This window comes from Schistocerca gregaria, chromosome 3, assembly GCF_023897955.1.
Source record: "Schistocerca gregaria isolate iqSchGreg1 chromosome 3, iqSchGreg1.2, whole genome shotgun sequence".
Lineage (NCBI taxonomy): Eukaryota > Metazoa > Arthropoda > Insecta > Orthoptera > Acrididae > Schistocerca > Schistocerca gregaria.
This window is the reverse complement of record NC_064922.1, coordinates 191,225,299-191,251,439: the sequence shown is the minus strand read 5'-3', so window position 1 is coordinate 191,251,439 and position 26,141 is coordinate 191,225,299. Positions and strand designations below refer to the sequence as shown.

The following is a 26,141-nucleotide window of genomic DNA, read 5'->3' as shown; positions in this document are numbered from 1 at the left end:
CAAGTAGTGACACAAATTCTTCTTCTTGCCAATTCTGTTAAGTACATCCTCATTAGTTACGTGATCTAACCATTCGTATATAGAACATCGATTGCAGAACAGGTTCGGCCGGCCGGTGTGGCCGAGCGGTTCTAGACGCTTCAGTCTGGAACCGCGCGACCGCTACGGTCACAGGTTCGAAACCTGCCTAGAGTATGGATTTGTGTGATATCCTTAGGTTAGTTAGGTTTAAGTAATTTTAAGTTTTAGGGGACTGATGACCACAGATGTTAAGACCCATAGTGCTCAGAGCCATTTGAACCAGAACAGGTTCTTTCCTTCTGAGGGACACCGCTGTAGATCATGTAATACCTGTTTTCTTGTTGTGGAGTGGTCAATACAAGTAGCCAGTCTGAACACACTGTCTATTCCAAGCCGTTTATTCCTGCTGTATGCCCAAAACTTTATCCATCTGGCTAGCTTTTTTTGTCAAGATTCTGAGAGACGTTGTGATTTCTCCATTCCACGATATTGGCCTGTAGCCAGGCTAACTAGGTGGTGGGGCTGCCACTTTCAGTTATCCCAGCACATCTATTTTCCTTTTTGGGTTGCCTGTCTTAGATGCGATCCTTCGCTACAGCTATAGATCTGTTTCTGCAAGTTTTGTAGGATGTCCTTCCTGTTTTTCTTCGAGATTGTCTCCTTAGGAGCCTTCCCTCTACTGCTGCCCCCCCCCCCCCCCACACCATGTTGCGGATTGCTCTTCGTCTGACTCCCATCCAAGAAACCTGTATGGCTTGTGTCGCCCTGCCATGACCTTAAGCTCCCGCCGGCATAGCTCTCTGGGTCGTAAAATAATGTACAAATCTCCTCGGCCCCGGTAAGGCGACAGTCCTTGTGGAAGTTGAAAGGAAAAATAGTCCTCGTTAACAGATAGGTCACTTCTGGCCCACCACTGCTGAGTGCGAGGTGTAGGACCGACTCACCTGTAGCTGACGAAGGCGTCGTACTTGAAGTTGTGGTCGTCGGCGGCGCCCTCGGCGCCTGGGCGCCGGCGTCCGCGCCTGGCGGCGCCTATCTTGACGCCGAGTATGTGGCGCAGGTAGGTGAGCTCGAAGCGGTAGGAGTAGCAGAGCGCCGCCACGAGCCCGGCCAGCAGCCCGAGCGCCGCCATCGGCACGCCCACCGCCACCGCGATGTCCACCGAGCTGCAGCCGTCTAGCACGGTGGGCGAGCGCACCGCCAGCGCCGCCGGCTTCGCGCAGAACACCTCGCCCACAACCGCGGGCTTCTCGTCCTGCGAACACGATCAAACACAGCTGCTCAATATTCATGGTACGAATCGTTTTCGACTTTTCAAAATATTCACTGGTTACGATCCGACTATGCATGACTAGTACTAAATATTACCAGAGAAATGCAGAGACAGTTGGGTATGGACAGCAGGGTTAGTAATAAGGAATGCTGGAGAAATGCAAACATCGAGGAATAGTGGTATGCAGACAGCAGGACACGGAAGTATCCACACAGTAGGGCTAGTACTAATGACTGAGGGATATGCGGGCACAGATGTGTGTGGACAGCAACGTTGGTACCGTGGAATGTCGGGGAAATGGGTCCACAACGCCATGAGAATAACTGGTATAGTGCTACGGAATGCCGAAAAAGTGTGAGCATGGAGGTATGCGAACAGCACAGCTAGTACTAAGGAATTCCAGAAAAAAGCAGACACTGAGTTATGCAGACAGCAGTGTTAGAACCAAGGAATTCTGGAGAAATTCTGGCACAGAGGTATGCATACATCAGGATTAGCACCAAGGAACATCAGAGAAATGGGGCATGGAGGTAGGTGGACAGCAGGGTTACCAATAAAGAATGCCAGAGAAATGCAGCCATGGAGACATGCAGTCTTCAGCCTTAGAAATAACAAATGTTGAGGGAAATGCAGGTACAAAGGTATGGCCACATCAGCATTAGTACAAAGGAACATCAGGGGAATGCAGGCACAGTGGTATGTGGGTGGCAGAGTCAGTACCATGGAATGCTGGAGAAATGCAGACATGGAGGTATGCAGTCAGCAGGGTTAGAGCTAATCAACAGTGCTGGTATGCAGACACATTAGTACTTGAACAGCAGTGTTAGTACCAAAGAATGTTGGGCAAATATGGGCACAGAGGTATGCAGACAAGAGGGTTAGTATTAAGGAATGCTGGAGCAATGCAGACATGTAACAATGCACTGAGCAGTGTTAGTACTAGGGAACGCTGCAAAAAGGTGGACACAGAGGAATGCTGACAGCAGGGTCAGTACTAATGAATGTCAGGGAAATGCGGGCATGGAGGTATGGGGACACAGAGTTGCTACCAAAGGTTGTCAGGGAAATGTGGGCACTGAGGTATGCATACAGCAGGGTGTACCAAGGAATGCTTGGGAAACGCAGGCACAGAGGTATGCACACATCAGGATTAGTACCAAAGAATGTCAGGGGAATGTGGGCACAGAGGTATATAGACAGCAGGGGCAGTACTAAAGAACGTCATAAAAATGCGAGCATGGAGCAATGTGAACATTTCGGTTCGTACTAAGGAATGCTGGATAAATGCAGACATGGAGGTATTAGTCAACAAGGTTAGTACTAATGAATGCTGCAGAAATGGGTACACCGAGGAATGTGGACAGCAGGGTCAGTATTAAGGAATGTTGGTGCAATGCTGGCATGGAGGTATGTACACTGTGGGGTAAGTACTAATGATTTACAAGGAAATAAAAGCTTGGATCTATGTGGGTGGCAGGGTTAGTATAAAGGAATGCTAAAGAAATGCGGATATGGTGGCATACAGACGTCAGGGTTTGTCAGAGGTTTTCAGAAACCACCTCTGTGAGTTACACTCCGAATGGCAAGAGAAGGGTTTTGACAGTTGGAGTTATTTACATTACCGTAGCAACGCCCCAGTGTTTCCACAATGTTAGGAGATACCTCCTTTCAGCCAGTTGTGTTGCATGATTCGTATATGTTTATGTTTATACATGTGGATTCTACTGATTCTGTGACTCTCTAGCCATGTCGAAAATGGGTTCCTGCTGTGCAGATAAGAAGACTTCTGGAAAAGAAGCTACTCTGAAATCTCAAGCTTCCTGGGTTCGATTCCCGGCGGGGTCAGGGATTTTCTCTGCCTCGTGATGGCTGGGTGTTGTGTGATGTCCTTAGGTTAGTTAGGTTTAAGTAGTTCTAAGTTCTAGGGGACTGATGACCACAGTAGTTAAGTCCCATAGTGCTCAGAGCCATTTGAACCATTTTTCAAATCTCAAGCAAGTGAATTTATACATAGAATGGGTGTTTAGTTTGAGAGCGAAAGGGACAACGTTGAGCCTTTGATTCCAGTGAGTGGAGTGACTGACAGGGTAACAGAAGCACAAACATCTCCTAAAGGACAGTGAAGAGAGTCACAGATGATACAGAGGCCGCCAGTTAGCTGGGATCCCTCTTATCGCGATGACTGGAAAGTCGGAATAGTGACAGTATCTTGTGACTGAGACATAAATTTTGACGAAAATGCAATCAAGTAACATATATACGCATACTACAGCAGGAACGAGTACCCGACATTTCAAAAAGTTTGTGGCATCACTGTCAGATAGTGGTCTATTCACAGACGGAATGACAAGTATCTCCATCGTTACGAAAAAGAAAGGTGCTGATGGAATGCGGAGGCTTTGGGGCATGGAGGTGTCGTCTCCCACGTGCGGTGCTAGCAGTAAATGCGGATAATGTAATATACACTCCTGGAAATGGAAAAAAGAACACATTGACACCGGTGTGTCAGACCCACCATACTTGCTCTGGACACTGCTAGAGGACTGTACAAGCAATGATCACACGCACGGCACAGCGGACACACCAGGAACCGCGGTGTTGGCCGTCGAATGGCGCTAGCTGCGCAGCATTTGTGCACCGCCGCCGTCAGTGTCAGCCAGTTTGCCGTGACATACGGAGCTCCATCGCCGTCTTTAACACTGGTAGCATGCCGCGACAGCGTGGACGTGAACAGTATGTGCACTTGACGGACTTTGAGCGAGGGCGTATAGTGGGCATGCGGGAGACCGGGTGGACGTACCGCCGAATTGCTCAACACGTGGGGCGTGAGGTCTCCACAGCACATCGATGTTGTCGCCAGTGGTCGGCGGAAGGTGCACGTGCCCGTCGACCTGTGACCGGACCGCAGCGACGCACGGATGCACGCCAAGACCGTAGGATCCTACGCAGTGCCGTAGGGACCGCACCGCCACTTCCCAGCAAATTAGGGACACTGTTGCTCCTGGGGTATCGCCGAGGACCATTCGCAACCGTCTCCATGAAGCTGGGCTACGGTCCCGCACACCGTTAGGCCGTCTTCCGCTTACGCCCCAACATAGTGCAGCCCGCCTCCAGTGGTGTCCCGACAGGCGTGAATGGAGGGACGAATGGAGACGTGTCGTCTTCAGCGATGAGAGTCGCTTTTGCCTTGGTGCCAATGATGGTCGTATGCGTGTTTGGCGCCGTGCAGGTGAGCGCCACAATCAGGACTGCATACGACCGAGGCACACAGGGCCAACACCCGGCATCATGGTGTGGGGAGCGATCTCCTACACTGGCCGTACACCTCTGGTGATCGTCGAGGGGACACTGAATAGTGCATGGTACATCCAAACCGTCATCGAACCCATCGTTCTACCATTCCTAGACCGACAAGGGAACTTGCTGTTCCAACAGGATAATGCACGTCCGCATGTATCCCGTGCCACCCAACGTGCTCTAGAACGTGTAAGTCAACTACCCTGGCCAGCAAGATCTCCGGATCTGTCCCCCATTGAGCATGTTTGGGACTGGATGAAGCGTCGTCTCACGCGGTCTGCACGTCCAGCACGAACGCTGGTCCAACTGAGGCGCCAGGTGGAAATGGCATGGCAAGCCGTTCCACAGGACTACATCCAGCATCTCTATGATCGTCTCCATGGGAGAATAGCAGCCTGCATTGCTGCGAAAGGTGGATATACACTGTACTAGTGCCGACATTGTGCATGCTCTGTTGCCTGTGTCTATGTGCCTGTGGTTCTGTCAGTGTGATCATGTGATGTATCTGACCCCAGGAATGTGTCAATAAAGTTTTCCCTTCCTGGGAGAATGAATTCACGGTGTTGTTATTTCAATTTTCAGGAGTATATATTGACGGAATATGGGTCAACTTGTGTCATGTATGGTCTGTCACATGGACAAGAAAGTGCACCACGGAACTATGAGTGTGCGAACCGGTGAGGGAGGGCGACTAATTATGGTTCACGCTGGCTCCATGAACAGTTTTGTGCCCTGTGCTATGAGAATGTTTCAGTGAACAAAAACGTCTATTAGCAAGAGGAAATGAACACAGATACATTTAAAGACTGGGTTCATTACTCTGGTAAATTTTGTAATGGACAATGGGCCGTACCATCCTGTACAATTAAATAAGGCACCAGCTGCTGCTGCTAGGGGAGACAGTCGGCTGGTGAAAGATAATAGAATAGACTTTTAACCGAATGTGATAAAAGTGAATCTTCTGGAGTTAGTAAAACGATAAAAGGTAGAGGAGATGCAGTATGTAACTGACACGTTATCAGAGAACCACTGTCACAAAGTCATACGTCTTCCACTGTACCATTGCCATTACGACCCCCTCGACCTTGCCTGTGCTCAAATAAAAGCAGATGTTACTAAGCGAAGTAAAACCATTATGTTGCAAGACACGGAGAGGCTGGTAAATAATGCTGTCACGCGAATAATGGCAGAAAACCGGAAGAAGGTCGTGGACCATGCATGGAAAGAGATTGCAAGGTCGAAAACAGAAGAAGACGAAGGAGAAGAATCAATATAAAATATCGTAATTCCTTTAGCGAATGATCAGGATAGCAACAGTGAAGATGCCGAAGCCTGTGTGGTCGTGATGAGAGATGATCAATCACATTTGTGCATTTTGCTGTACCTTGTTAATGTCGAAAATCTATTTGTATATCGACAGAATGTTAAATCAAACACCTTTCAGCCGTCTAATTTCCAAATTGCTATTATATTTGACTACCAGTTTCGACAATTTACTGTGTCTTCTTAAAGGCCCCTGACCGACATGTAGGAAGATCCCAACCTCTGTCCCGGTCAAAATAGAGGCCAGCGTTCAAAGGCTGGTATCTGTAGGTTTCCGCTTGATACAGTGATGACTTTAACCGTGATCTGCTGTACCGAACAGCCGAGTCCTTCAGCCTTCTCTGAAAAGATGGACATTCACAGACTATTTGTGTGTGTCTGTGTATGAAAGGAAACACAGCTAACGCACGAGGAAAAATGATTAAACAAGAAGCACATCATTTTTTAGAACGCTCCCAATAAGAATGCTGCAGTGAATCGTGCGGCATTGTTAAGCCGTCGGCACTCGAACCGTGCAACCGAAAGTTGAGCGTTGAGCGTTCCGAGTTTCTGACCTCATAGCGTGGAATAGCACGTTCGGAGTCTTCCTGAATGTGCAGGGCAATATCTAGTATGTAAAATATTCTGAGCGTGCGTCTGAGCGTTGACCAATCAGATGGCAACTTGAACGTCACGTGCACGCCATCTCCCTTCAGCACTGAGATTTGAGGAGCCATATTGGCATTCAGTTCAAGCCTATATGTATATATGTCGTTTCTGAGCACCAGCAAATTGAGAATCACTCGAAAACCCGTTGCTAACGGCGTGATTCGTTGCATTAAAAAATGAGAACATATTCGTGGCAAAAGAATTATTGTAACTTGCGTATTATTGTAGTATGTCATTTGAAGGATTCACCAAAAACACATATTTCTTCTAAAATTTGTTACAATTAAATTTTAATAAATAACATAGCTACGATTAAAGCATTTAGCAAGTGGCAACATCTTAGAATTGGCCATAATTGAATTGTTGTCACTTTAGCATACCGGCATGGTAGCTCAGCGTGTTCGGTCCGAGGGCTGCGTGCTCTCTGTAATAAAAAAACCGAGTCAAGGAATCAATGAACAACTTGTTGAACGGATGTCTTATGGCGTCAGCCCAGACTAAATGCAACGAAGTATATCGAAAAAAAGTCGTTGATAGTGCTGATGATTCACGACCATTAATGTAATTTGATGATGATTCTCGTCTCGCCAAGTCTAAACATTCGCGTATGTAATAGGTTCTGATGCTTTATTATTACTTTAATGTAAGTATATACTACAATATTTGATGTTACGTAAATATAAGTTCACCTTTTATTTTAGGGGTGAGTTTGTTCGATTGGCTTAATTCTTTAGAGTTTCGTAATTTACACGTAAAGATTCTGCTACTGGATAGGAACAGTGATCACGTAAGAATGACTTTAGGGCTTTACTAAAAGGTGGGAAAGATAAAAAAGTGTTAATCTTATGTGAGAACTGTTGCAAATTTGTGTCGCACTGTTTGTAATGGAACTTTTATAAGCCTGTGTCTTTATTGAATGGACATGGTACTTTCCTTTTTGTCTTAAAACATGTACATCGATATTGAAGTTTTTATTTGTGTATATTACATACAGAACAACTTGACTAGGATATGTACAATGAAGGAAATGTGCTTTTCATAAAGGTAACGTGGGAATTTTACGCGCGCCTGTTGAGTAATCAGAGAGATTTACGAACTAGAAACATCCCACAACTGCCGCTGGAGTGCGTTGCGATCGCGTATACCACGTGGGAGCCCACGTACCGTATGCACAAGTCGCATCGTTCCTGAGCGTTCAGCAGCACTCTGAACTCGGCACGCTCAACGTTGACGTTCGACAGCACGGTCCGTGTGCCGACGGCTTTAGGCTCTGCAGCACTGGCTGCTGTAAGGCCGAATGGTGGGAGTGGAAGGTCTGTCAGCCGGCTCATGGCCCGCTAGTCGTTAGCAGTGGCGGATACATATGGTCGGAGCACGATGCGCAGCCCCCCCCCCCCCCCCCCCCCCTTTGCGGTGTCATCCGCATTATTGGAAACCCCGTCGCGCCCGCCAGTCAGCCCGCACACTATTCCTCCGTTTCTTTCGTCAGTCGACTCTACTGAATCGAGTTATCAAGTAGTTGTGCTTCCCTATGTAGTGCGAGTGTCCGCGTCATCGTATTTTATTCGTTTCTGTCTGGTAAATCCATAGATAACACAAGAAAAGTAGGGCCGCTCTAGAGCTCTCAATACATTGTTCTATGTGGCATTTATTCGAGAAAAATCGTGAATATACTACTGTTTTATGATTAAAAAGAGACTAATGGAAAAGATTCTTCAATACAATCAAACGAGCATAAATGATCGTGACTCTGTTATGCGAGCGTTGTCTGTTTGTCCTAGATCTGACTATCCTGCTTTGCACACGCTGTTTAAACTATTTGCTTGTCTGCATGCGTCTATTGCTATAGCAGAAAGAAGTTTTCAACACCGCGGCATACAAAGACGTGGCTTAGATCGCCAATGAAGGAGGATCGACTTAACGTCTTAGCTCTGTTGAACACTCACCCTGACATTGATTGTCCTATTGACGAGGTAATTAATCAATTTTCCAGGAAGAACAGGCACACTGAATTCGTCATTTGAGGAAGAGGACCACAATTGTAACATTTTTATATGATAAGATAGCACTGTCTTGTATCTGTGTATAATCAGTTTAAATAAAACTTTCTGAAACTTTGCATGTGACTTGATTATTTCTTTTATTACAGTAAAAGTAAACATAGCTCAAGGTATACTGGCAACTGCGCTGATAGTTGCCACAGTGCTTCTCTCTCCGTATTTATTACAGTGGCTTTGTTCAACAATGGCGCGCAAACTCGTAATTGTTTAGGGGCATCCAGTATGAACAAATAGGGGTCACAGTCTTGAATGTATGTAGATTTAAACTTTGATCAATACTAGGGGGACCAAATCATTTTCGGTGAAAACCGGGAGACATTCACCCAGGTGCCAATGGACACCTCATTTCACATGTACTCGGGTTTCTTAATTTTAAATATTAATGTTTTGTTGATACATTTTGTTAACCCGATTATTACAACTAATAAGAGGATACAAAAGATTGATATAATCTAGATTATCTGTATATTTAATGACATTTAATAAACGTATACAGTAATAAAGGAATGTATTACGATTTTACAAAATTTTACAGCCATTCAACTTTGAATCAATTAATATTAACATGAGCTTTACTATTACTGAGCACTTGTAGATGGAATTGACTGTTCTTGGAGAAAGGAGTATTTTTCACACCCTCCAGCCTGGTTGTTGTTGAGAGAGATACACTAGATCGCGTGTTAAAACTCGGCACAATCCATTTTGTAGTTGTACAGGATCTGCAGGATTGCTTCAAGAGAGTCCACCTCCATTCTGTTTCTTTCATCAGTCCACTGGATATTTATGAACAAAAATGTTGCTTCCACATTGGAATTATGGGCTGGAACTGCAAATAAATACCTTGCAATTATTACCAACTCAGAGTAATGCTGAAGACAGTTACAGCTTTTAAAAAAACTCACCCACTTCTCACGACATTCCATTGGTGTTTTTTTTTTCATCATTCCACTTGTGAGGACTTTTTTCAACAAAATTTGTCAGTATGCCGAACTGAATGTTATCATCGATTTCAATCTCTTTACTCTTCGAATAAGAAACTGTCTTTTCAACACTTTCTCATTTTGGCACTCTCTTCAGTAACATCCAATCAAACACCGGCGATAAGCGTAAATATGAGGCGCTCCGCTTGCTACACAAGTGTCATAAAACTTGTTAACTTCTTCTCTAAAACTCCTTTCCGCTGCTTCTGATACTTCTGCTCTTTTAAGGACAGATTTAACATTAAAAGAAATGAACTGCTGTTCTCTCCTCTTAGTAACAGTTTCCAGAGTATTTTTCAAAACATCATTTACCTCTATTGCACTTTTCGTACTTTCCTCAATTTCCTTTACCCCATGGTGCAAAGTGCTAAGCTGATTGTGAATGAACCATAAGTAGGCTTCACTTAAAGGGTTACTGAAAAACTGAACCAATATTTTGGAGGCTTTGTCTTCATTTAGGGAAAAATCTTTTAACGGTCCAAACAGGCGGATTACTCTTTCAACTGCTGGAAACAAACCAGCGAGTTTTCGAGTGACACATTACATTCATATATTCAGTTCCCACATAATCACAGAACTCCTTAAGCCTCTATGTTCTAATAGTATATATGTAAAGGTGTGAGTATACCTCCATGATGATAGTTTCAACATCACATCTGTCACCAGATGTCTGCACGCTATTGTGTAAAACATGTGCAGGGCACCCTATGCCTTCAATGTTTTCATGCAATGTTGCCTTTAATTTGGTAAATACTTTGCGTTTGCTTTGTCTTTTTAAACCACCAAAGTTTGTGTTGGTGTTGTCTCCACAAAATACCACACATTTATTTTTCTCAAGATCAAACATTTCGGTAGTATTCACACAAAATCTTCAAATTTCGTCAGATGTTTCATTAGGTTGCGAACTCACCGTCAAAAGTTTGGTCTGAATTCCCTGATTAATATCGAAAAACTGAACAACAAACGGAAATATTTTAGTGGTCTTATGATTGCTGGCATCAGTGGATATCACGTAGAAAGAAGACTTTTTCATGTATTCAAGGATTTCCTTTACACTCTGGGGAGCAGTAACACCTTTCACTAAGGCTGACACTTTAGTTCTTGCTGAACTAAACTTTTTTGCAATGGAAGAATCACCAAACATAATACTGTTAAGCTTATTAGTACAATCACTAGGTCTATAAGTTTGGTTATGTTTTACAGTATGGTAGGCTAGTGTAACCTCGGCAGTTCGAACTTTCGTCTCTTCCCTTGACTGATGTTTCACAAAATAATTTTGTAGAGTTTTACTGCAGCTCGGTGCACTGTATATGTTAATGTGTTTCTTTGACCTGATGTGATCAACTATGTCGGAACGTCCACCATGACTTACTAATAAAACAGTTACATACGGAACACTCCGCTTCGTAATCAAAAGGATCTTTCTTAATGAAATTCCACTCCTTGGAATAACGGTCACGGAACTTGCAGGCACTTTTAGGCATTGCGTTTCACAGTACTGCAACAATAATACCACTAATATGAGACCAAACTATTGCAGTTTTTCTGAAAAAACATCAACTACTACACTGTTCTGACAATGAGTGTGTGAGTATGTGGCGCGACAATCGGATGGTTTCATAGCTCTGTTACAACAATACAACTCATTACTTGTTGGCCAAAGTACCGTTCAAAGTAAATTATTGCCTGAGTGTATCAATACTGATACTGTGATTACTAGTTTGGGACAATGGAGGTTTTAGACAAATAAGCTAAAATATATTAATTTCTTTTTTGTATTTCCTTTAATTTAGCGAAATCCCAAAACTTTGAGAAAGTTTCATGAAATGTATTTAAAAACTGAATTCCGGGACTTTTGAGCGTACCGAAACAAAATTTCGGGACACCGGAACGCAGGGATGAAAACCGGGACAATCCCTGTTTTCCGGGACGTTTGGTCCCTCTAATCAATACATAACTATGTACTGCTACAGCTCGATGTCCATATTCCTTTGTTATAATTCCGCTAGCCTGACTTGCATTTAACAGACAGCAAGTTTTTGCATAAATACAATGTTCGAAGTGGAACCAGTTTCCCACAGCTGCGAGTGGAATAATGGTGCGATGTAATTCGACAAGCTGAAACTGTGTTTTCATATTTAAAATGGAAGCAATGTCACAGAGAATTATTTCTTAATCACACTTCAGTGTGCTAAATATAATAATAATTATTATTATCATCAAGGAATATTCTTTTTCTTTTTAGCACAAAGACGTGTGGATGCATATAGCGCTATTTCATACGCATTCTGAGATCAAATCACGTTTTCTGCTTGTTATCTCAGTAGAAAACATGAATTGTTATTTGAACAATTTGCCTTTTTGATATTAAACTCCACCATGTCGTACTTGGAAGCAATTTTGTGGTAGTAATGGTTCTCTCAACTTATCTAAAACGGTAGGTAAGAATGCAGTTTCAAAAAATTTCCCATGAGCCACAGGTACAATTCATGTGTGTTTCACGTTGTGTCAACAGCTGCGGGCTATCTGAATTGTTATATCATTCTTAGATATCAGGTACGCCAAGATCGCTTGTAACTCTCTTTATTGTTTACCAGTATCGATAGACGTGCCCTGTCATAATAGATTAACCAAAAACTGGTTGAAATGGCTTTGAGCACAATGGGACTCAACATCTGAGGTCATCAGTCCCCTAGAACTTAGAACTAGTTAAACCTAGCTAAACTAAGGACATCACACACATCCATGCCCAAGGCAGATTTCTAACCTGCGATCGTAGCAGTCGGGCGGTCACGGACTGAAGCGCCTACAACCGCTCGGCCACCGCGGCCGGCTAATCGATTAACATATTAACAGAAGCTCATGGTCATAACAAAACTGCAAGAAACATAGTGATGTTGTGTCCTTTTACAATAAATGGTAGCGAGGAACATTAGAAAGTGAAACACAAAATACCACAGACATGAAACATTGATCGTTCGGTGCTAGTGTCCTAACACCACAATGCCGAATGTTAATAAGTTACAAGATCTGATTATGACAGCACAGATCTGTCGAAACCGGTAATCAATAAAAATACTGACAAACGGTTTTGGCGTAACTGTTATTTCAGGATAATAGAAGTTCAATTATAGTTAAATAGCGACCAAAAACTGTACCTAAACCTCATTAAAAATTGTTATGGTCATCGAAAAATATGAAAGTAAATCTTAAAAAAAGGGGACAAGGATATATCACGTGAAGGATATGTTTAAGGTAAACAGAAAACAAACACAAATTTTTTAAATTTTACCACATTTATTTTTAAAATTCTTTACTCGCTATGGGGAATTACCGGTATCAGTGGTGAAACACTCACATTCTTTTGCAGAGGCTATATCACTTTTTTATGTAAGAACTGCAGTAAATATCATCAGACATGTAAGTATGCCTATTAATCTCGCTGAAGCGAGGTCGCAATTCACTACCGTGTGCAGCTTGAACAATACTACTTGTGGCCGTTACCGCGCTGCAAATTGTTTCGTAACGTATTCCCGCAATGTACCCCTTGCATCAAAAGCGCCGCGCTTCCGAGGCCGCTGACTTCATTCGTGTGTGTGTTGGGGGGGGGGGGGGGGGGCATCGCGCGAATCCGCTGCGGATACCAAAATCCTTGAGATTATCCTCTGCATACAGAAGACAGTCATGTATCCACGTCCCAAGGACATTGTATTGTGAAGATACAGACACTGTATAAATACAGACATTGTAACCATCAATGACGTACCCGTGCCTCGAAGAGCTAAAATGACCATTTAATATTTGTCTCCCTGTGCGGGAACCGCGAACCTTGTAAGATAAGGCCTGAGACTACGTGACACATGGATACTCGGGTCGATCCTGGAGGCGTGCTCGGGTAGCCGAAGTTGTTAAGGCGACGTTCGGGATAAGACGGAAATCTTGTTTCGAGTCCCGGTCCGGCACAAATTTAACGAGACGTAAACAGCTGACGTCAGTGTATAATCGCATAATACGAACCTATTTCGTATGTTTACCGCAGCTGTAATCGTAAGTGGTTCAAATGGTTCAAATGGCTCTGAGCACTATGGGACTCAACTGCTGTGGTCATCAGTCCCCTAGAACTTAGAACTACTTAAACCTAACTAACCTAAGGACATCACACACATCCATGCCCGAGGCAGGATTCGAACCTGCGACCGTAGCAGTCGCACGGTTCCGGACTGCGCGCCTAGAACCGCGAGACCACCGCGGCCGGCTAATCGTAAGTGACATGCACACATTTCTAAAGTACATCGTATTAGGAAGATACAGACATTGTTTAAACATAGACATTGTAACAATCAATCTGTGAAGCCAAATACTGTCACCTAGCGATATGCGGAAAAGAAATGTATAGTAAAGAGCCATGCTGTGGATACGTAACCTAAAACCTCTGCTTTAACTGATTTGGCGACTGAGGGAGGACTGACGGAACTACAAAAATGACTAATCGCTTAGTCTACTCTAAAACACATATTGTCCCTTAAGGATCGGAAAAGTAAGAAGGAAATCTGCACCTTGGCTAACTGATAAACGATAACGGCTCATGAATCTCACAGAGGCTGCACATCGGGCATACAGACTCAGCCCTAACGCTGAAAATAATGTTGCCTACAAGCAGAAGCGGAACAGAGTCAATCAAACTGCGCAAAATGCAAAGTTGAGCCACATTAATACATTAACGGACAACAGAAGCAAATCAGCTGTCTTATAAGAAAGTCTGTATGGTCGTATTGTTGTCCCAGCCGAAGAACTGAACCGGTACCTCACATTACCTACAAACACAATTTAACAACAAACGAAAAAGGCTCATTGATTATTTCATGGCAGTACCCACCAAAAAAAGCCATCATCCATATGAGGTCAGCTTCTACTGGACATGATGGCACCGCAGTCCAAATGATGAAGCTTATCGTTCACTCACTACTTCCCACTACAACAGATCTCTTTAACCACTCCGCAAGTGTTTTCCCTGAGGCCTGGAAAGAGGAGATGCTTAAGTCCCTACGAAAAAAGGATGTTTCCACGGCGCCCTCTGATTACCGAGCTATTTTCTTTCTTTCTGTACTGTCCCAGGCCTTAGGGTACATAGTGATCAGCGAGAACATTATGACCACCTCTCTAACAGTCGGTACCTCCAACTGTGGCACGAATGACAGCGGCGATTCGTCGTAACATGGAAGCAGTAAGATCTAGGTAGGTCGCTGGAGGGAGTTGGCACCACATCTGCTCACACAAGTCATCTAATTCTTGTAAATTCCGGGAACGGGCGGCGATGACCTCTGCACCACGTTCTATCATATCCCAGATGCGTTCGGTCGGGTCCAGATCTGGTGAGTCGGGGTCGAGCACATCAATTGGAACTTGACACTGTGTCTCCCGAATCTTTCCATCACACTCCTGCCCTTGTGACATGGTCCATTGTCTTGTTGAAAAATACCATTGCCGTCGGGAAACATTACCATCATGAAGAGGTGTAGTTCGTCTGCAACTAGTGTAAGATACTCCTTAGCCACCATGGTGCCTTGCACGAGCTCAACTGGATCCATGGATGTCTACGTAAATGTTTCCCAGAGCATAATGGAACCACAGCCGGCTTGTCTCCATCCCGCAGCACGAGTGTCAAGGAATTGTTCCCCTGAGAAACGACGGATTTGTGCTCCCTCCCAATGGCGTGATGAAGAAGGTATCGGGATTCATTAGACCATGCAACTCTCTGCCACTGCGGCAGCGTCCAGTACCTATGGTCAAGTGGCATTTTCAGTCGTAGTTGCCAATGTTGTGGTGTTAACATTGGCACATGGATGGGCCGTCGGCTGCGGAGGCCATCGTTAGAATTGTTGGATGCACTTTGTGTTCAGATACACTTGCACTCTCCCAGCGTTGAGGTTTGAAGTTAGTTCAGCCACAGTTCTCCCCCTGTCCTGTTTTACCAGTTTGGCCAACCTACGACGTACGTCATCTGTAATGAACGGAGGCCGCGTAACTCTACCACTGCTGGAAGTGGTTTTACCTTGGTTTCGCCACGTGTTAGAGGCATCCACCACAGCACTCCTGGACTACCCGATAAGTCGTGCACTTTCCGAAATGCTCGTGCCGATCCCCCGGGCCATCACAAACTCCCCTTGATCAAACTCAGATAGACCGCATGCCGTCCCAACTCCACACACGGGCAGCACGATCACGGATGCTGTATGCACGGTGCGGGTGTGTGACTAGCAGTCATTCCGCTCCAGATGACGCTGCTATCACCTGAACGGTTTCATGTCGATAGTAGGTCGGTGGTCATAATCTTCAGCCGCGCGGGGTAGCCGTTCGGTCTCGGTCGTCTTACCACGGTCCGCGCTGCTCTCCCCGTCAGGGGTTCAAGTCTTCCATCGGGCATGTGTCTGTGTGTCGTCCTTAGTATAAGTTAGTTTAAGTTAGATTAACTAGTGTGCAAGCTTACGGACCGATGGCCTCAGCAGTTTTTTGCCATAGGGTGTTACCACAAATTTCCACTTTTTTTTTTAAATGGTCTGGCTAATCAGTGTACAGTCTAGGACCGCCTAACAAACTACCTAACAACAAACAATGGACTAGATGGATACCAGTTAGGTTTCCGTAAACACCGCACCACAAAAAATGGTTCAAATGGCTCTGAGCACTATGGGACTTAACATCTGAGGTCATCAGTCCCCTAGAACTTAGAACTACTTAAACCTAACTAACCTAAGGACAGCACATACATCCATGCCCGAGGCAATAAAGGCAACAGGTGACCTTAAGCTTTTCGTGGATACACGAGAGCCGACTATCACGTCGACTTCGACATTTATTTTCCGAACTTAGCAGAATAAATTTCACCCGAGTGAGGTGCAATGGTTTCGCTCATATCTTGAGTCTCGCCAGCAATGCATCATTTCCAGCACCATGAAGTCACAATGCAACATGTGTCATTAGTTTTTCCTACGCTTATGACTTCCAGTTGTATCTAGGTGCAAAACACATGTGGCTGCAGAAGGAAATGTTAGTGAGAGAATCTGCAACATGCAATATTTGTTCTTATGCACTGAATACCATAATGTTCTTATTAAAAAGTGTGTCGTGAGCCTTCTTCTTGTAACGTTACGCGTATGTAGGTGAGCTACTCGGGCGTCTAGATTTGATACAAGGTAAGGTGAATATTTTTGCGAAGCTGTGCGGCCTCAGGGCAGCCGGGCGGCCCGCCACAGCCGCTCGAAACAAGGCTCTTGAGGTAGCAAAGGACCAGACTTGGTCAAAATCCCTCAGCTGGGAATTTGGACGGATTTCTGCAGGAGATGCTCCAAGAAATGTCGGAGTGCCAGTCAATGTTAAAGAAGGCTAAGTTTCAGCTGTTCGAGATTCGACAATAACATCAAATATTATTGCAAATCTGAATACATTTACGATATCAGAAAAGTGAGGCACATCCAACGATACAACAGTATTTCAGTACCTTTAAAACTGCAAAAGTCACTGTCTCACAGCGAATATACATTTTCATAATGACCCTCTGAACTAACAACTTCTGATTCAAGCGATTTCACCATAACGGTATCTCAGATGATAGCATTGCGGTACAGATGTCACCCTTGAAAGCTACGCATCTGTATCTGTTTTATTTACTGATTTGTGACAACGTTATACCACTTTCATCACGCAAATGTTTGTCAGAAGATCCTATACTCCACATTTACACAGAAAATGTATACAGCATCAACACCTCATAAATACTTCCGTATTTATTTACTAAACAATTTAGTATTTTGCTAATCACTTTATTTAAATGTTTATTGCAAATGCTACTTAAAGCTGGTCAATCGCATGTGTTATCAGACACCATAATTGAAAAGAGAACCAAAAGATGCTTGTGTTAAGGAGGCATAAACAATTGTTTAAACAATATTTATCTATAATCTGTGATATTTTAACTTGAGCGCACATGAACATGAATACTTGCATATTTCTTTATGGACAAACCTTTATTTATAAATATTGTGGACTATCTAAGTGTTACAGAATGTTTACAACGTTTCTTTATCTAAATATTGTTGTAAAATATTAGTTTTGTCTGGGAAGTGGTCATGTGAAATAAGAGCATGTTTGTAGAGCTTGAGAACTATGTATTTTTGGTGGGGATAGCCTTCAGCCGATGAGAGTTAGACAGTGGCGAAACACTGCTGGAGTCAAGTGGAAATGGGGACCCTCGAGTGAAGAGTTCAAGGGAGCGATGCTGGACACTTTACTTTTTTACTGGAAGGAGGCGTACCTGCTTGTGGTAACGAGTGTGTTTCGATAGTGGAGGTCGTTTGATTCTGGGCGGTGAACGGCCGCTATCATACTTCTGAAGCGTATTTACAATTCGAGAGGTCTGATTGTACCCCACAGTAGGACTCTCATCTTTTTCGCTTGTAACACGGAATTGCGCACACACACACTATGAGTTACTATTCTTTGTATCATGTGTGTTAATTTGTGAATGTTCGTGTTGAATTATTTTGAACTGGTGAATCTTTCATGTATTGTGAACACGACTTAATTTTCGCTAGTCTTTGGTTAGTGTTTAATCTGGGGATTCTGCTACCATTGTCTTTCAACTTAATTTTACTGCACTTGATAAGGGTATTTTCTGTCTGTCTGTCTGTATCTCAGCTTCCCGTTTATGCATTCTACGATTGAAGATATGTTTTCCGGAGTATGACATTATGTGCTGTGTTTTTCCAGGAACAAAGTGGCCTGCCTTCGTTGAATACGACGTTCCGTTCGTGGTGAAAATTTCTGGGAAGACGACTAAACTAAAGAAGAAACCTGCAACTAGTTGTTTTGAGCTGTAAATTGTTGTTCTCTTTGCTTTTCGGTATCCCTTGTTAATCAATACACTGTCTGAACGAAGTATCGGGACGTCGCTACGTAATGTGGAACTGGCCACTAGATGTTACGAGACGCGGACTTACCACTATAAAAGGAACGTCGAACATTACTCACGGTAGTTGTAACATCTCATGGAAACAGCCGAGTTCCAAAGCGCTAGCTGCAGCGTAGCTGGCACAGTGACTGCGTGTAGAGAGCTAACAAGAATGAGGCACGATGATCGAGCAGCTCCTCATAAACCGTAAAGTTCTGTACTTTTGTGCCAAGCGACGCTTGATACGATGCAAATAGTGATGCCTGGATAGCTGATGATTGAAACGTGTGATTCGAAATGATTAATTACGCCATATCCTAAGGCAATCCGATGGCAGTGTTTGGGTTTGGCGAATGCCTGGAGAACGTTACCTGTCAACATTTGTAGCGCCAACAGAAAAATACAGAGGAGATGGTGTTACGGCAACAGGGTGTTTCTCGTGCTTATGGTATGCTCTCGTTTACGAATACACTACATTTAGAACCATTTGAACACATTTGACAGCATTGAGTACTGCGTAAAGGAACTGATCCGAGACGAGGAATTTTTCAGCATGACAATGCACCCTGTCATACAGCATCATCTATGAAGTGCGTGGACAATAACATTCGTGAAATGGACTGGCCTGTCTAGAGTCCTCCAGTGGAAGACTTTCACAACGACTTAGAATGTCGACTTCCTACGTCTAACACTAGTATTTACTCTGGTTTCGGCTCTTGCGGAAGAATGGAACGCCATTCCTCCACAGACAGTCTGCTTACTGAGTGTGCTCCTTGCAGAGTTCAAGCCATTATAAAGGCGAAGGGTGGACACAACCCATATTAAGATCTGCCAATAGGTATACAGGGTGCATCAAAAAGAATCACCCGATAAAAAAATTATAACTATCATCTTATTTGAGATATGCGCGTGAACTACTTTCTGTTGGAAAGAGCAAACTCTGGGGTTTTACATGGTTCCCGCTAGGTAGTATCAGTATGCATCCACTTCAGTTCTAGTAAAAATGCTGTCGGGACAATAGAAAACGTTTTGTGTTATACGTTTCGCGCAATGCGGGAAGTAATAACTATTCAGTGTGACTTTCGTACTAGGTATGGTGTGGATCCTCCTACAGCACACAGCATTAGACCAAGGCATGAACAATTGCTAGAAACAGGTAGTTTGAGTAAAAGGAAATCGCTGGGCTGTACCCGAGTGTCTGTCACAGATGTCAAATGCATCCTCCATAGCTTCACCAGGAGTCCAAAGAAATCCGTTAGCCGGCCGCTGTGGCCGTGTGGTTCTAGGCGCTTCAGTCCGGAACCACGCGGCTGCTACGGTCGCAGGTTCGAATCCTACCTCGGGCATGGATGTGTGTGATTTCCTTAGGTTAGTTAGGGGACTGATGACCTCAGGTGTTAAGTCCCATAGTGCTTAGAGCCATTTGAACCATTGGAGAAATCCATTCGTCTTGCAGCTCGACAGCTCAACATGCCCCCGATGTCTATATTCCGTTTAAATGGAAAGGTAAACCGTCATAATTTGAGAGTATGGGGTTCGGAACAACCACATGAAGTTCTACAATTTGAAACACCCCCTCCAAATTTTAATATTGTTTGTGCAGTTTCGTGCGAAAAGGGGTATAATCCATTTTCCTTTGCCGAGATCACTGTTACAGGAAGCACATATCTCGATATGGACAGTTGGAGACTGTTTACCAATAGGAAGGAGCATCGCCACACTGGCATCTGGAAGTGCGGGAATTTGTAAATCAAAGGGTTACTGAAAGATGGATCCATCCCACTGAGCCAAATGATTCAGTCTTACATTACTGTCTCCCGAGGTCACCTGACCTGACATTATGTGATTATTTCTTGTGGGGGTTTATAAAAGACTCCACTTATATGCCACCATTAGCAGTAACATCGAATGAAGTGAGACATCGCGTAACAGCAGCTGTAGAAGCTGTAACTCAAGACATGCTCGCTGCACTGTGGGAACAATATGAATACTACATTTATATACGGCGTGCATCTCAAGGGGGCATATTGAAGACCTATGAAAAGGTATGAAAAAAATCTTTCATCAAGAAACAAAATTCATTGTACATATTTATTAGTTTGCGAAAATAAACGTGCCAAATCGGATGATTCTTTTTGATACACCCTGTACTTTAGGTATACTAATAGGTACACATTTTATAAGCAAATGTATAAGACACTATTACCGATTGCAAAATTTCGTTTAATCATGTGCCATATTTGATTATTTTGTGCTATTTCTTGACTGTTTTTGAGGAGAGTACATGGCTTGATAACTCAGTAAGAAGGCTTCACACTTTCTTGTTAGAAACGAGAGGGTCCTTCGTTTGTACCGAGCTGTGGTTTGACTGGAGGTCAGTCACAGATGCTCTAGAGAAGGAATGTGGGTCCCCAAGACACTGCAGTTGTGATGAGTTAACGTCCAGCATCACTGCGTAATCTGGTTTAGGATTTTGAGGAAGAATGGAATACCATTACTCCACAGACATTCAGAAACATCATTGAAAGTGTTCCCAGCAGAGATCAAACCGTCATAAAGTCCAAGGGTGGACATACCACATATTAATGTCCACCAACACATGGCCGGATACTTTCGATAAGAAATTTAAATAAGGTGAACTGACTTACGCGCAACGAGTGGAGGAAAGAAAAAAGCAACGAGATGAAGATAGAAAAGGAGTATTCACTGTGTCGTATTACCGGAAACCTTCCTAAATTTGGCGAATATATTAAACCATACTACACTGAGGAATAATAGTCATCGGAGAGCTGTATGCGCGTTTACAGGTGGCTGTAGTACCGCGTACACAAGATGTAAAGTGGCTGTGCATTGACAGGGCTGTCATTTGTACTCAGGTGATTCATGTGAAAAAGGTTCCTACGGGATTAGGGCAGCAGATTAATAGTTGGAGCTAGACTCATGGGACATTTCATTTCGGAAATCGTTATGGAATTTAATATTCCGCGATTCACAATGGCAAGAGTGTGTCGAGGCATTACCTCTCACCACAGACAACGCAGTGGCCGATGGCCTTCACCTGACGACCAAGAGGAGCGTCGTTTGCGTAGAGTTGTCAGTGCTAACAGACATGGAACACTGAGTAAAATAACTGCAGGAATCAATGTAGAACGTATGACTAACATATCCGTTAGGACAGTGCAGTGACATTTGGCGTTAATGGGGTATTGCAGCAGAGATCGACGCAAGTGCGTTTGCTAACAGCACGACATCGCCTGCAGCGCCTCTCCTGGACTGGTGACCAATTCGATTGGACCCTAGACAACTAGAAAACCTTGATCTAGTCAGATGAGTCCCGATTTCAGTTGGTAGGAGATGATGGTAGGGTTAGAGTGTAGCGCAGACTTTAAGAAGCCATGGAAGCAAGTTATCAATAAGATACTGTACAAGCTGGTGGTGGATTCATAATTGTGTGGGCTGTATTTACTTAGAATGGACAGGATGCTCTGGTGGAAATGGTTATATTCCGCTACTTCAGACCAATTGCAGCGACTGATGACAGTGCACCGTGTCACCAGACCGTAGTTGTTCGCGATTGGTTTGAAGAACATTCTGAAATGTTCGAGCGAATGCTTCGGCCACCCACATCATTCGACATGAGTCCCATCGAACATTTGTAAGACATAATCGATAGGTCAACTGGTGCACAAAATCCTGCAACGGCAACGCTTTGGCAGTGATGGATGGCTATAGAGGCAACATGGACCAGTGTATCTGCAGGGGTTTACAAAGGCTTGTGGGGTCTATTTCACTTCGGGTTGCCGCTCTACGCACTGCGTAAGCAGATCTGACACACTCAGTGTGTGTGCAGTTGGCACTCAAAGTGAAAATTATTGTGAAATACTGCTTAAATCTTGGTACGTTGAATAGGAAGAGAAAACTTGAAACAAGTGCAGGTTTATAAAATACAATGTATATGATACGACATAAGTTAAATAGGTCAGACAACAAGAAAATACTTCGTAAAATTTGGCCTACAGGACAGACCGACTCCTTTAGGTTATGCAGTTATGCAAAATCTGTAGTAGGGAATCATATATATTAGACAAGACATCCACTGACAGTAACTGGAGAACGTCTAGAGATATTTCACGTAGAAGGGAAGGAAGAAAACACAATCTACTTCGTGTCGAATTATGTTCACCATAACAAATCTAATGACGTTCTCAACATACAAACTGGAGGTAGTTGAAAGCAATTCTAAAATTATGGCTTTTCTTTCAAGACAGATTAAGGACGAGCGCTTGTGGATTTAGGAAAGAAAAACCCTCTCAATAACGCAGAATAGAAAACATTCTTTGCAGTTTTGAAGTTATCAGATATAAAATACAGGGAGCGAAAGGTCATCTGCAAGGTGTACAGAAATTAGACTGCAGCGGGAGAGAAGTAGTTGAGATGAAAGTGGAAGAGAGTTGTTGGCTTTCCCCGATGTTATTCAAACTGCAAAACGAACTAGCCAATAAAGGAAACTAAAATTTTGTGACATAGAACTAATGTTCAAGCAGGAGAAATAAGAAGCTTTAGTTTTGTCAACGATATTGCCCTTTTGTCAGACAGAGCAAATGACTTTACAGACCAGGTAAACTGATTGTATAGTATCTACAAATGGGGTTACAAAATGAATATTATTAAGAGTAAAACAAAGGTAATGAAGTGTATCGGGTGAGACAGACAGACAGACAGAGAGAGAGAGAGAGAGAGAGAGAGAGAGAGAGAGAGAGAGAGCGAGAGAAAAGTGGATTAGAAAACCAAAATCTAAAAGTAATAGTCGTCATTTTCCATAGGGACAGCAAAATAAGTGATGGCGGCAGAAGTGAAAAGAACATAAGATGTAGGCTAGCATCGCTAGCAAGAAAACAGAGATCTATAGCAATTTTGTTCAGTGAACTTATGAGGAGGTGAAACATCAGCTGTTAGGAAAGTAAACAAAATCCAGCCTTTGAAACACAGTGCTCTGTAAGACTACTGAACATCTACATCTACATCTACATCTACATCCGTACTCCGCAAGCCACCTGACGGTGTGTGGCGGAGGGTACCCTGAGTACCTCTATCGGTTCTCCCTTCTATTCCAGTCTCGTATTGTACGTGGAAAGAAGGATTGTCGGTATGCTTCTGTGTGGGCTCTAATCTCTCTGATTTTATCCTCATGGTCTCTTCGCGAGATATACGTAGGAGGGAGCAATATACTGCTTGACTCTTCGGTGAAGGTAAGTTCTCGAAACTTTAACAAAAGCCCGTACCGAGCTACTGAGCGTCTCTCCTGCAGAGTCTTCCACTGGAGTTTATCTATCATCTCCGTAACGCTTTCGCAATTACTAAATGATCCTGTAACGAAGCGCGCTGCTCTCCGTTGGATCTTCTCTATCTCTTCTATCAACCCTACCTGGTGCGGATCCCACACTGCTGAGCAGTATTCAAGCATTGGGCGAACAAGCGTACTGTAACCTACTTCCTTTGTTGTCGGATTGCATTTCCTTAGGATTCTTCCAATGAATCTCAGTCTGGCATCTGCTTTACCGACGATCAATTTTATATGATCATTCCATTTTAAATCACTCCTAATGCGTACTCCCAGATAATTTATGGAATTAACTGCTTCCAGTTGCTGACCTGCTATTTTGTAGCTAAATGATAAGGGACCTATCTTTCTATGTATTCGCATCACATTACACTTCGCTACATTGAGATTCAATTGCCATTCCGTGCACCATGCGTCAATTCGCTGCAGATCCTCCTGCATTTCAGTACAATTTTCCATTGTTGCAACCTTTCGATACACCACAGCATCATCTGCAAAAAGCCTCAGTGAACTTCCGATGTCATCCACCAGGTCATTTATGTATATTGTGAATAGCAACGGTCCTATGACACTCCCCTGCGGCACACCTGAAATCACTCTTACTTCGGAAGACTTCTCTCCATTGAGAATGACGTGCTGCGTTCTGTTATCTAGGAACTCCTCAATCCAATCACACAATTGATCTGATAGTCCGTATGCTCTTACTTTGTTCATTAAACGACTGTGGGGAACTGTGTCAAACGCCTTGCGGAAGTCAAGAAACACGGCATCTACCTGTGAACCCGTGTCTAAGGCCCTCTGAGTCTCGTGGACGAATAGCGCGAGCTGGGTTTCACACGATCGTCTTTTTCGAAACCCATGCTGATTCCTACAGAGTAGATTTCTAGTCTCCAGAAAAGACATTATACTCGAACATAATACGTGTTCCAAAATTCTACAACTGATCGACGTTAGAGATATAGGTCTATAGTTCTGCACATCTGTTCGACGTCCCTTCTTGAGAACGGGGATGACCTGTGCCCTTTTCCAATCCTTTGGAACGCTTCGCTCTTCTAGAGACCTACGGTACACCGCTGCAAGAAGGGGGGCAAGTTCCTTCGCGTACTCTGTGTAAAATCGAACTGGTATCCCATCAGGACCAGCGGCCTTTCCTCTTTTGAGCGATTTTAATTGTTTCTCTATCCCTCTGTCGTCTACTTCGATATCTACCATTTTGTCAACTGTGCGACAATCTAGAGAAGGAAGCACAGTGCAGTCTTCCTCTGTGAAACAGCTTTGGAAGAAGACATTTAGTAATTCGGCCTTTAGTCTGTCATCCTCTGTTTCAGTACCATTTTGGTCACAGAGTGTCTGGACATTTTGTTTTGATCCACCTACCGCTTTGACATAGGACCAAAATTTCTTAGGATTTTCTGCCAAGTCAGTACATAGAACTTTACTTTCGAATTCATTGAAAGCCTCTCGCATAGCCCTCCTCACACTACATTTCGCTTCGCGTAATTTTTGTTTGTCTGCAAGGCTTTGGCTATGTTTATGTTTACTGTGAAGTTCCCTTTGCTTCCGCAGCAGTTTTCTAACTCGGTTGTTGTACCACGGTGACTCTTTTCCATCTCTTACGATCTTGCTTGGCACATACTCATCTAACGCATATTGTACCATGGTTTTGAACTTCGTCCACTGATGCTCAACACTATCTGTACTTGAGACAAAACTTGTGTGTTGAGCCATCAAGTACTCTGAGATCTGCTTTTTGTCACTTTTGCTAAACAGAAAAATCTTCCTACCTTTTTTAATATTTCTATTTACGGCTGAAATCATCGATGCAATAACCGCTTTATGATCGCTGATTCCCTGTTCTGCATTAACTGATTCAAATAGTTCGGGTCTGTTTGTCACCAGAAGGTCTAATATGTTATCGCCACGAGTCGGTTCTCTGTTTAATTGCTCAAGGTAGTTTTCAGATAAAGCACTTAAAAATATTTCACTGGATTAGATAAGTGGTAAGAAACAGTTACTTCGTAGTGGAGGCATTTAATAGAAGCAGACTAAAGATGAAATACAGCAGACAAGTTCAAATGTACGTAGGGTACAGAAATCATGCCGGTGTGGAAAGACTGGCACAAGATACATTAGGGAGGACACAGTATGAAACCAGTTTTCGGACTGAAAACTGCAACAACAACAACAACAACAACGACAACAGAGACGAGTATATAATGGAGAAAGTGCTGCAGGATTTTTATACACTTCT

At 43.6% G+C, this 26,141-nt stretch overlaps 1 protein-coding gene across 2 annotated transcripts in view; it reads right to left on the bottom strand.

Annotated features, from left to right (window-relative positions):
* The window catches only part of LOC126356285 (toll-like receptor 2), a 497,935-nt gene that overhangs the window by 223,355 nt on the left and 248,439 nt on the right, over positions 1–26,141 (bottom strand). For both annotated transcript variants that reach the window (XM_050007162.1, XM_050007161.1), the window contains exon 9: positions 966–1,276. In XM_050007162.1, coding sequence (XP_049863119.1) covers positions 966–1,276 — 311 coding nt within the window. The remainder of the gene's footprint in view (positions 1–965; positions 1,277–26,141) is intronic.